At 45.7% G+C, this 12,756-nt stretch overlaps 1 protein-coding gene across 1 annotated transcript in view; it reads left to right on the top strand.

The window, feature by feature from the left end:
* Positions 1-6,939: 6,939 nt before the first annotated feature.
* Positions 6,940-12,756, top strand: part of EFNB2 (ephrin B2) — a 56,226-nt gene continuing 50,409 nt past the window's right edge. The window contains exon 1 of the mRNA XM_004704296.3: positions 6,940-7,265. Within this exon, the coding sequence (XP_004704353.1) occupies positions 7,144-7,265 (122 nt within the window). The 5' untranslated portion in view covers positions 6,940-7,143. The remainder of the gene's footprint in view (positions 7,266-12,756) is intronic.

Here is a 12,756-nt window from a genome sequence, read left to right as displayed (position 1 = left end):
AGTAGTAATTTGTTCCATTTGTTTCCACTGCCTTTGTGTACATATTATAAAAGTTTAAATTATATCAATTTACTTAGCAGTTCAACTGTTCCATAATTTATTAAATATGCCCTTAGTCATAATTTGGTTTTTTTTAGATTCTTAAATGCATTATAGAATTCTGACTGTTTATTTTTATTACAGTATTTAAAATATGTAGTCATTGCCATTTATATTGTAGAGTTTGCAGGATTATCAATTGTATAAACCAAACTTTAAATTAGCTTGGTGTGAGGACTCGTTAATGCTTGCTACTATTGAGAAAGTGTGAGATTTATTACTTAATTTCATGAAGATGTTAAAAATGAAGCCCTCTATGTCTATAGCTTTTTTTATATTGCCACCTTTTTTAGAAATTCCTGTGGCAAATAGAATTCTAAAGTCATAAGCATATAATTCTGACTAAATGGACTGCCTATAATTTCTGATGCCTCACTATTAAAGATTCGGTTGGTCACGTAACATTCTCAGAAGCTATTAACTAGAGCTTCTTAGTTTCAGTAGTTATCTTTACACCACTTGCCTGTTTGTGCTTTTACTGATCACGAAAAATTCTCAAGACGTGATATCTTTGTGGTACAGAAAGGGAAACCAAACCAGTTGGCACAGTCTGCTCCAACTTGGGGCGACCACATGTATTTCAGAGTTGACCTCCATCGAGTTTTCAGGGGTCATATTTTTGCAGGCCACCTGAGACATCTTGGGTGAATTCCAGTGCTTAACCATTTGTGCCACCCTAACGGTTCCAGTAAGCAGTTAAAGGGCTTTCATCCAGAATTGGTGCTGAAGCCCAAACCATAAAGGTCGCTTTTTGTTAAAACGACAACTGTCGTTCTGTGGTAAGCTTGTCATTTGTTGGAAAGGTGAATCGAGTGCATTTCCTGAGAACACCAGCGAATTGACGGTCGCCAGCAGGACGCAATGTCAATGGGAGATTGTGTGTGAATTAGCTTGACCCCGGCCCGTTACTTTATTTACAAAGTAATCGGAGTGCTTGCTTGCTTTCCTGCTCTGCACCAAATTCAGTCACACCCTGCCTACTTACACATCGGATCTCAACATTTCACCAGAGGTCACATTTGAACAGCTGATTGCTTTTACCAGACCACCAGTATGGATCAAGACATTGGGATTCTGCTTATATTTGTTGTGGACCATAAATCCAGTAAATTAAAATGTAATGCCTTCTTCCATTGACCTAGTGGTTTCACAACCACTCGGTGTATAGTGTGAGTATACTTTCCAAATCGGTACACTTAACCTGAGTTTTTATTGGGCAGAATAGAATGGGTTCTCTTTAAATTTGGGTGATAATCATTTCCAGACTTTCACTTCATAATAAAGATAAAATAAGGAAACAAAGGTGTAGGTAATTGCCGTTGGTTCTAAGGGCTGATAAAGGAGGTGTAAATGGGTAAAAAGTGACTTTATAGGCCCAGAATATGAGATAGTTAACTTCCTTCGGCTACCATCTGGGGGGGTCCCTTAAAAGAATTTATGTAGAGCAAGCACTTTAAGTTTTTCTTTTCTTATTGATTTCATTCCTCTCTCCTGTCCATAGAGTCGTGTTAGGTTACAGTATTAGAATTAATAAGATAAAAATCAAAATAATGTGCGTGCGCAAACTGCTGTTGCGTGGTTCTGAGTCCGTGACAGTAGAACAGCTCCTGTAGCTGAAGAAACAATCACAGGAATCTGAGGACGCAGTGATTTCAAACTGCTGGCCTTGGGGGTAGGAGCGTATCTGTTAACTCACACTAATAAACTCAAAAACCCAATTAGTTGTGAGTAAGCGCATCTCAGTGATCCTATACAAAAGGGTCAAAGTGTACCTGTGGGTTTCTGAACCTGACTAATTGCAGGCCCAGAAGGCTTCATTTTCCCCTCTCCCATGGAGCAGCTTGTGGTTTTGAACTGTTGACCTTGCACTTAACCTGGGCTAATATAAAATCCACTATGCCACCAGGGTTCCTTTTCAGGAAACGCTCAGTGCTAGGTATAGCACCATCCACTTCAATTATGTATGCGCCCCTCCATTTGATGTCCTCCAGGAACTGGTCTCTCCTGCCAGCAAGCCCCAGTGGTTGAGACAAGGTTTGCCATCCTTGCTGCTTATGAGCCTTCTGGTTGTACTTCAAGATAGTTTTGTTCTTTTAACAGCCCATGGTACTTTGAATGTTCTTCACCAGCACATTTCAAATGCATCTGTTTTTCTTTGGTCTTCCTTATTCAATAGCCAACTTTTGCACTTGAGGTGATGTAAAATACCATGGCTTCTGTCGGGTGTAACTTAGACCTTAAAAATCACACCCTTGCTTTCCAGTATTAAAAACCTCATACAACTGATCTTGATCTCAACTGCTGCCGCCATGAACAATGCAGATCCAAGCAAAACCAAATCCTTGACAACTTCAGTCTTTTCTCCAATTATGTTACCCATTGATCTAGTTGTGAGGATTTTGACTTCATTGAGTTGTAATTCATACTGAAGGGTGCAGTCATTAATGTTCATCAACAAGTGCTTCAAGTCCTCACTTTAACAAGCAAAATTATGTATCTGCATATCGGGGGTTGTTAATAAGCCTTCCTCCAGCTCTGATGCCGCAGCCTTCATATAATCCAGCTTCTCTGAGTACGCCACCAGGGCTCCTAACTAAACAATGTGCTCGTAATTTATCTCCACCCTCTCCAGTATAGTACAAAATGGGATGACAAATTTGATCCTACAAAACACTTGGTTTGCAAATAAGACTCAGCCATGTGCAATGGGACCTAGTCCTGCATTTTCCATTATGCCGCTTTTGCATCCAGTAATATAAAAAGTGAAAGATTAAGCTAAATTTATATGACCAGTGTAAAATATGCTATCCAAAAGGAAAGGAATGAATTGTCAATAAAACTTTTCTGTTACAAGAAAAATAGATTTAGACCACAAGCCTGATGTAATAAGCCTTTTCTATCAAAATCATAAGTATTAGGCTCCAATGGAAGATGTTTCGATGTATACTCTGAATTTTAAAGCAGATAAATGGGGAAGGGATGTGTACAAAATTGATTTTAAGAAAAGGCTTTATTTTACTTTTGGTCTAAAGGTTTTCCCTTCAGGAATAAGTTGGGCAAAATGTGATTTCCATGAGATCAATTACAATGTCTGAAAGCAGAAGGACACAATACTAGAAGAGACAGCCACATAGAAAATGTATCTGACAACAATCAGTATGAAATTTCAGTAATTTTCAATTTACATGATTTTTAAGACCAACATAGAATGTTTCTATGTTCAAGAAGTATATAAGAAATGATTAACTATAAATTCCAAAGACCAAAACATGCTTAGGAATCCAAAGGGAGTAGAACAATTTAGGTGCATTTCCTTGGACAAAATTCATTGCCCTATTTTTTTAAACCGGAATTGCCCAATTTTTATATTTACTACCCCATTGTTGTAACCATATCTTTTGTAATCAATGTCACCTGAAATTCCCAATCTTTTTATTTGACATTTAGAAATTTGTTCTTAACAGTAAACAAAATTTCTGCTGAAATAAAATCATTTTTAGTGGGCTGAAATCGGTCCTGGTAAAATGACAGATTTTCAAACACAAGTTTCTCCTAGACCTGTACATTAAAGTCCACATTCAGGAAGTATTAAACGGATGTGCCTGCTGCTTCCTTTGGGGGCTGCTTCAAAGCATCTGCTTTAAATAGCCTGCACTGCCAATATATATATGGAACAACACATAATATATGTACAATAATGCTTTTAATTATCCAAACTAATACCAAGACAGCAGTGGAAATTTAAGTTGCTTGCTAATGCTTCTCACATAGTCCTTATAGTTAGTTGGTCTATCATTCCCTATTTATTGAATGTAATCATGCATACTCACACACTAAAATTACGCAATAGGAAATTAGGGTTCTTCTGGGTCAAATACACATTTTTAAAGGAAGTGCTTTTTCAAATCTACACTTCAATTTTTTTCTCAAGGTAAAATGCTTTGGATGTGAGCACATCTAATTTAGAGAGAGATCATTTTGGAAGCCACTGCTATTTTGAGACAATGCAAATTTCCTTTATTTCCTCTCCTTTGCTTGAAGGAGGATGTAGAGAACTGAAAGGTCACAAGTTACACAAAATACATTAGCTAAATGGGAGAGTGGTTGTATTGAGGTACTCAGTTTTAGTTCTTTCAGAAGATCATTAAACCAAGTTAGATTTCAAATGAATTCCTTATATTTTTTTAAGCTTATTCAAAATTACTTTTTTCTATTTAAGTAACCTCCCACCCTTCTGACTTTTTAGAAGTCTTTTCTGACTGCCTAAGCAGCATATCGTCTGAGCCTTTAAAATTTTTTTTCATTCTTCAAATTGAAAGCTTTGAAATTGGTGATTATGGAAAAAAAGTTTCTCTTAAAGGTGTATCTGGAAAAATATAAGTATATACCTTAAATAGTGTTTTCAAATTTAACACACCCGTCTTTATATATTTTAAAACTCTTGAAATCTGCATCGTGTCCAAAAACGAATACTTAAAACACAACCTGAAAGTTTTAAAAGATTATTTTAAAGAAAATAAGTGGAAAAATGCCAAGTATCTTAACGAGATGTTTCGCCATATGTACATTTTTAAATTTAGTTTAATCAATAATTTGGTTGACTAACGAAGAAATACAATGGGTAAGAATCCCGTCCGGTTTTCTGTGTTTGAAACAAATCCTGGCGTGGGCTGGATTTTTAACAAAGCACGTTGAGGGAATACCAACACATTTTCTTCTGTTTACTTTTTTTCAGGCTGTGAATTTTACAGTTGCACTGTGCTTATTTCAACCATGTTCTCTCTACTCTAGGCTATATGTATTTTTAATTAATTACCATTTGTACTTTCAGATTTGATTAGATAGCGCCATCCTCGTTCCGGGTATTGTGCTCCCAGGATGCAGAAAAGTACGATTGGTCGCTAGTGGGCGCTGTGGATCCGTGGAAAATCATTGCTTTGAGCACGCCCTGAGGTTCGTCAAGCAAACAGTTTGCTGAACAGAGAATCAAAGTAATAATTTCCTGCTTCCTCTTCACTTGTGTCTTTTAGGCACTGGAAATAAAGGCTATGCATCGACCTCTATATCACACATGTATCACTTTCTAAATTCCCGGTCACCTTTAGGTAAGCGTGAGCTTCCCACGGAAGCTAATTCTGGAGAAAGCCTAGACTACATGTGCAGTGAGAGCTGGCTCGGTGGGGTTTTCTCGGGGCGGGGGGAAGTGTGGAATGTGGAACGGATGGAAAAACAGCGCCCACCAGGAAGGTGTGGAGAGGAGAAAGTGGCACCAAATCTGACAGACTGGGGATGGTGACGATATTCACACACAAGTTGAGAGCCCCTAATTATCTGCTGCAAATTGCGTCGCCTAGTCCTTTTGAAGTCGCTTTGCATTTCCAGGCCCTATTGACTTAGGTAGGCTCCCCGAGCTGATTGTTTTGTAACAAAATACATTTTGAAACCCATCATTAAGAGGCATCGTGAGAAATAGCAAAGGGAGCCAAGGAACTTGTTGGGTGTGGTTGCCTGTGGGAGGGGCGAGGAAGGGTGTGTAAAAGTCTTAAACATAGAATGACCATACACAAAAAACAACAATCGTCAAGAAAATGGAAGAGTAAAGCCATTGCAAACGTTACAAGTCTCGCCTCTAACTTGTGTGGGGTGCTGACGTCAGAACTTTCGCCGGGGGGTTAGGGGCGTGTGGGTTAAGAATGGAGAGACCCAATGTGGGGAAGGGGCGTCGCTGAGAGCAAGGGAGCGCGACCGAACGCCTGCAGAGGGGTCGCCCTGCCTTTCTTAGTCGTTTTCTACGCCCCACTCCGAGTCGCTCCTCTGCCGAAACGTCTTCCCCAGCAGCGTCTCCAAGATGACGGAGCAGAGGACAATTCTCTGCCGCTCTGGGTGAGGCCTTGTTGGTGACTTAGTGCCCAGAGAACACACAGAGTACTTTCCTGCCCTGCGCTCTGCTCTCCCAAGTCAGGTTCCCGGGACTCGGCGCTGGGGGGCGGGGACTTACCTGTCAGAAGGCCGCCCCGCCTCGCCGCGATAGAATGGAGGCGGCTGAGGGACAGGGCGATCTGCCAACCAGCGCGCGGCTTCCGCAAGGCTGGCCAATGGGCTGGGCGGTGCGGGGCGGGGCCATACGTTTATATCGCTCTGACAGCGCGCCGGCGGCGCTGACTTTGCTTGCTCGGAGACGCGAGGCGGCGCCGGGAGCCGGCCGGAGCGGAGCCCGTGGTGCGCCCAGCCCCTCGGGTCGGGGCGCGCACTCCCCGCACACACAAAGACACGCACACGCGTCCCGGCGGCCCCGCAGCCGGCAGCTCGGAAAGTGGCGGCAGCGTCCAGCCGGCGTCGGAGAGCAGGAACCGAGCTTGGCTTCCCCCCCGGTATTCGTGGGCCGAGAGCGAGGGGCGCAGGTTCCTGAGGAGCAGCAAGAATTAAAGAAGATTCCTACGCGCTCCCTCTCAGCGCCGGCGCCTCCTTCCCGAGGACTGGAAGATGGCATCGCGCCGACGCGGCTCCCGCGGACTCGGGGCGCTGCCCGCCCCTCTGGATCTATAGTCCGACGCGACCCTTCTCCGGGGCGGAGCGCCCACCAGCCGAAGCCGTGTCCGCGCCGCCGGCGACCCTCCTCGCCTCCCACCGGGCTCGTCGGTGCTCCTCTTGCCTTTTGTTTTTAAACCCCGGCGCGCCTTCTGCTCTGCTCGCCCCGCCGGCGCGCCCGCCGTGGATGCGTCCGGCACCCTGGATTCGTACGAGAGTCGGGCGGCCGCCTTGCTTTCGGCGCGGCGATCGGGAGCCCGGAGCCCGCCGCGACGCCGCGCACCGAGCCGCGGCCTCGCGCCTTGAGAAGCCCGGGGAGGGCGAGCGCATCGCAACGATCCAGTGAGCTCTTGGAAGCAGGCTGGGCACGCCGATCGTGCTCCCCGTCGCTCCAGATTCTTGGGGTCTTGCTCCCTCTTTTTTTTTTTTTTTCGGTCCGGGAGGATTGGGGATCCCGGGCCCACGCACCGCCCCTCCGAGGTCCGGAGGTCGCGCGGAGCTGGGAGTGGTGTGACCATGGCCGTGAGGAGGGACTCCGTGTGGAAGTACTGCTGGGGAGTTTTGATGGTTTTATGCAGAACTGCGATCTCCAGATCGATAGTTTTAGAACCTATCTATTGGAATTCCTCCAACTCCAAGTAAGTTGCGTCCGCGATTCGCCCTCCAAACCCGGCCGAGCTCCCGCGGTTCCCTCGAGTCGCAGCCCCGGCTGCGTCGCGCCGCTGGGAGGGAAGAGAGGCAGCGGCGCGCCTGTCCGCCGCGGGCTGCGCGCAGCAGAACAAGAGGTTTGGGGTGATTTTGCGGGGCGGGGGGGGCGCTCGGCCCGTTCCCCGCGCCCCGCACCCCGCCGCCACATTTCACTAGGTGGAGACACCTCGCTTAGCGTTGGAACCCGAGCGCCGGCCCGAAAGAAAGGGCGCCTCCCCCCCAGCACTCCGCAGCGCTAAAAGCCTCTGGTGGATCGGATGTCGCGTCCCGGAAGGTCTCCGGTGGCGATACCTGAGCCTCGGGGTGGGGTGGGGGGTTCGGGGGCGAAAAGCAGGGGCACAAATGAGCCGGGCCAGAGCGGAGGGGCTGGCGGGCCCCGGCGCTGGGGTGGGCGGGTAGGAAAGGCGGAGGTGTTGCCATTTGGAGAAACGCACGCGAGCGCGCGGTCCCCGGGCGTCGCGGGGCGGGCGTGGCGAGGGGGCCGTCTCCCCCGGCGGCGGCGCGGCCATCGCCGGGTACCTCGCGTGTCTGGTCCCCCAGCGGGTCGCCGCCCGCCGAGGGCGCACCGGGAGCCCGCCGGCTCCGAGAGAACTGGGGCGGCCTGCCCCCTCCTCGCCCTCCTGCACCCCCTGCTCCCGAGGCGAGCCGGGGGCTCTTTCGCAGAGAGACCCCTGGCGCGATGACCTTTTCTGCCTTCGCGTGTAAGCCAGTGGTTCCCAATCTTGTTAGGTCCAGATTGCAGCCTTGGTGTCCAGGACGCACTCTGCTAAGGCTTGGAGTACTAGCCAGTAAACTACGGCTCCCGAAGCCTAGGCGTTTGGGGAAACTGGGCAGGAATTCGGCGTTGTATTTATTAAAGCCGGAAGAAAGGCAGGTCTGGCGGAGAGTTACTTTCCGTTTGGGCCAAGAAAGTAAATTCAGAATGCAGACAATGCAATACGCCCCTTAATGTAAAGTGATCGTAGTCGTAACTTATCATCTGTGCACGTAGGGCTGGATGTTACCTCATTCTCAGAATACACGTCGAATTACATTTCAAAAACTGCCTTACAGAACCGTGGCATATTAGCCGCAGGAAACTTGGGTAAAGTATGGCGGCATCGGCTGCTCCTGGAAACGCATTTGATACTAGAAGCAAGACCAATGGCCTTAGTGAATGAAGTTGGGCATGATTTGGGAGCAAAGAGGTGGCGGATTGATTTAGAAGTCACCCCCTAATAAAGGGATCGTAAGCACTTCTTTTTCAAAGTGGAAAATTTAAAACTCCCCAAATTATTAGCCAAGAATTCCCAATCAAAAAGGCGAGCCAAAGTCAAAGTAGTCAACCTGAGTAGTTTCTCGCATGATGCCTCAGATGGCGCTTCCACACACAGTCCCTAAAGTTACTTAATGCAGCCGCCTTGTAAGTAGCCCGAACAGTGTGGGTTTTTTATTTTTTGTTTGCTTGTTTGTTTTCTTTTAAGTCAGATGTTATGTTTGCTGAGAGTAGTTACCAAATTGTGAGGCACCTAGTGCCAGGCACCAAGCTCTGGCCCTGCACGCCTGAGTGGGCCCCACGGTAGGGTGTGCAGGAGACACAGACTGGGAGCCAGGACCTGGATGGGGAGCGAGGCCCTGGCCAGTGCGCTCTTTATTCCTACAGAGGTCACTCTTCCATGCGCTGTGTTCGCGGCGCCAAACTTTCCCTTCCTCCTCGCGCTCCCCACCACCCCCTTCCTTTACCTTTCCGTTCTTAGGCTCGCTGTTTGCTCTGCTTTACACTTTCACTGATGGGGGGGCTCCCTCGGGACGCTTTTTATCTTTCAAGATTCAATATTTATGGTTAACACGAATTAAAAGGAATTCTCATTAACCCTTTAAGCGACGAACTCCATATGTCTGTCTCGTATTATTAAGACTCCAGTCTTCGTGTTTCTGGAGAATTAGAAATACTGACTTCAGGGGGGAAAGGGTAGAGCAACGTTTATTTCAGCTTATTATTTAGAAGTCACTCGTTTTGTACTTGCTTTTCTTGAGGATGGGATGAAAGCTGATGTTTACTTGCCATCCTAATTATTAAAATTAGGGTTTTCCCCCCACCTCCATCCCCTTCCCTGTGCTGTGGCCCTGGATGGATAGACCTACTAGAGGCCAGTGTTTGGGAGACACCTTACTCCCTGCATCGCTGCTGCTGCTGGTGTGGTTGCTCCAGCCCGCAAGAGTAGAATTTATTTTTAAAATCTCACTCTACTGGCTTTGTCTGGAGGACTGGATAATTTGTCCCTGGAAAAGGTCTATTTCACTAAGTTTGCAGCTGAATGTACCTTGAGAAATGAGAAATTTTCTTCCTGGAGGAATGATATGAAAGAGCATTTTTCTAAGTTTGGTGATGATTAAAGCCCCTGGTGCCAGGGGGCTGATTTATTTGTGGAAGTTGCATACTTATGGACCAGTGAAAAGTTTCCCTCAGTAAAGATGATGTTGCAGGAAGGTAATCAAATGCATTGATGTTTCATGTCAGGTCGGAGGAGCCAGAACAATGTATTTGTAATGAAGCAACCCCCAGTAATTAGATTTGTTTCTTTTGGAGGTCAGCTTCTTTTAGCAGGTGGGGGACATAGGGAGCTGTTTGAATACAGGGTTCAGAAAAGCCTTTGTAAATTCACTGGCTCCAGAAATACTCTAATCACACTGTCTTCTGCTTCCATCCCTGAGAGTTTATGGAATAATCAAAAGTCTTAGATACTAAGACATTAGCAACTGCCCTCCTAGATTATTCACCTGGCATCAATAGTGTCTGGGGGAGTTAAGTCTGTTATAGCCATTAGATTAGTTAAGCTTTGTCTTTTCTTGCTGTCGTTAATTCAGGACAGAATAGCAAACTCTGGCTTCTGTTTCTAAACATCTCAGTAGAATTTTTTCCTTCCCCAGGCATGATTTTTTGAAAGCCTAAATAAATATTTGGCCCTTGGTTTTATTAGTTTTATATTAATTTCACCCAAAGTGAAATTGAGATGGGCTTCTCAGATGTATGACACAGATTTTATTGAAAACTTCAATGAGGGGTTAATTTTCTTAGATAGGAAGGCTACAATTCCCTACACATCACACACTAGTTAGTTAACAAAGCATTTTCCCTTCCCTATCTAATTTTTCCCTCCATAATACTGAGTTCCTGCTATTGATTGACTTAGGGTGATCCAAAAGAATGGCTGAGTAATATCCAGATAACCTATCATACAGGGGCTGCACAAGCGACAGGCTCTGAATAAATACGGACCTGTCAGAGATTGATAAAATAAACTACAATGGGTAGTCCTGTTTAAACAGTCCATTCAGTAACGTATATAAGCCAGCCTGCCTGCCATTGTGTCTGAAATTCTTATTTTTGTAGGTAAACAAATGCACATTCACCACTGATTGAATAGCCCCTTGAACTCTGCTCCACAGTTTGCGTTTGGGTTAATCTTGTCGGTTTTCAGAGAGAGAGAGAAAAGGAACAAAGCGCCAGGGGTGGGCTTGCTGGTGCTCTCACATCCACATTCCTCACGTCTTGTCAGGATGATCAACTGTAGGTAATGCACTACCGTCCTTTCACGGGACAACTGAGCCAGCCAGAGCACAAAGAGGGGAGCCCACGCTGTAGGTATCTCTCCACAGGCTCAGTAGCCTTCTTGGAGACGCGAATTGATTTGGGAACCAGGTGTTGTGCTGGGACTGCACTTTCCAACCTCTCCAATCACTGCTGCGGGCCTCCGAAACTGGGAGCTAGAGGTTAAGATGATTTGTTCAGCACTTGGTTCTGAATCATTTGACAAAGCAGAGCTGTTGACACTTGTCGGGCTGGTGGGGAGAAATGCAAATGAGTCTAGCAATCCCGAATGTTTCTGACTCCTTGGCTCTATCTAGTCCGAGGACAGGTGAGCGAGCCTCGGTTAGGCCCGGGACCAGCTGTGAAAGCTGCACGCTGGAAGAGCCCACTGAAGAATCATTGGTATGTCAGTTAGGGTAGTTATTTCTAAACCTCTTATCTGTGAACTTTAATGAGGTACATCCTCTGGTTGGTGGATCAGTGTGATAAGTGCCCTCAGCGGCATAGCAGCAGAAGGCCCTCCATTCCTCCACCTTGCCCTACACAGACGCTGCCAGCGCTTCAGTGTGACGCATGACTTCCAGTGCCATCTCCCAGTCAGTGCCGGCGGTCACCTAGTGGGAAACTATTTGAGGTCCTCGCATGACTGCAGTGATGCGTCATAGAAATGGGAGTGGCACGAAGAAGGGAATACAGAATGTGGCCCCTGATCCCACTTTAAAAAAAAAAAAAAAGAAGGCTCTGGCTCTGCCATTACCATTTTATGAAAACTTTCGTCTTTAAAATATTTAATTGCAAATTAGGAAAAGGAGACGCGCTCTTCTAAGAAAAATAGTGATTAAAATGGTACTCATGTCTGCCTAATCTCTGCCTGCCTTTGGGCTGACATAAAGAACCTGCTTTTCAGGTCACTTATCATACATCTACATAGATTTGCTTATGAGCTCACCCTTTGTGTAGCGGAGTGGAGTCTTAAATAGGAGTGTTCAACTGTTTAAAATATTTTGATTAAAATATGCAGGACCCATAGAACTATAAGCTGCTAGTCAGGAATTAGCTCTTTCAGGGCCCCCTTTTCAGCCCTCCCCCCCCCCTTTCCAGGAGGGAATTAGAATGGGCTTGGGGGAGGAATATAAGAAAAGCAAAGAAGGAAGGATGGCAAATGGGACAGTGTTCGAACAGCTTGGAAAAACTCCTGTGGCTTCATTGTCTCCATAAAGCCAAAGAATACAAAGACATAAGCAATTCACCCCTTCTCCCATGATGGAAAATGTAAACCGTTGACGTGGCTCCCCTGTTTAACTTGTTTAATTCTCATTTTAAATTCAGTACTATACTAGCCGTGTGAACTCTGAAGATTTCTTTAGTAATCCATTTTGTAGTTCCGAATCAAAAACAAAGTGAAAGGGGCTGACACAATTTGCTTTTATTTTTAGGCAAATCAACCCTGGTCATAGTTAATAAGGGGATTACAACCCAGACTAGGTCTTTACAGATGTAATGTAAATCAAGGGCAGAGTATAAAGAAACTGATCCCTTTTGATTGAAGTATGGTAAAAAGGCATAGAGAAACTAGCAGCAGTAATCTGATTGTATGGCAATAAAACCACCATTTTCTGTCTTTCAGATAAAAATAATGTGGTAAATCCATGCAGTTCATAAGATGTAAAGGCAGATAAAGACTGGAGCCATGGCAACATATAGATTAGCTTGATGGTGGAAATGACACGTCTCTGAAAGGGTGTAGGAATGGAAGCCCTTGCTCCAGGCTGTTGGGTATTATGTGAGAACCACACAGACTTGGAAACTAGGATGAGAAAGTATGAAAGGCTTACTTGTGGCCTGGGATG

Source organism: Echinops telfairi, unplaced genomic scaffold (genome assembly GCF_000313985.2).
Source record: "Echinops telfairi isolate 266 unplaced genomic scaffold, ASM31398v2 ScPeMD7_7467;HRSCAF=8505_1, whole genome shotgun sequence".
In the NCBI taxonomy this organism is placed as follows: domain Eukaryota; kingdom Metazoa; phylum Chordata; class Mammalia; order Afrosoricida; family Tenrecidae; genus Echinops; species Echinops telfairi.
This window is presented reverse-complemented; position numbering and strand designations above follow the sequence as displayed.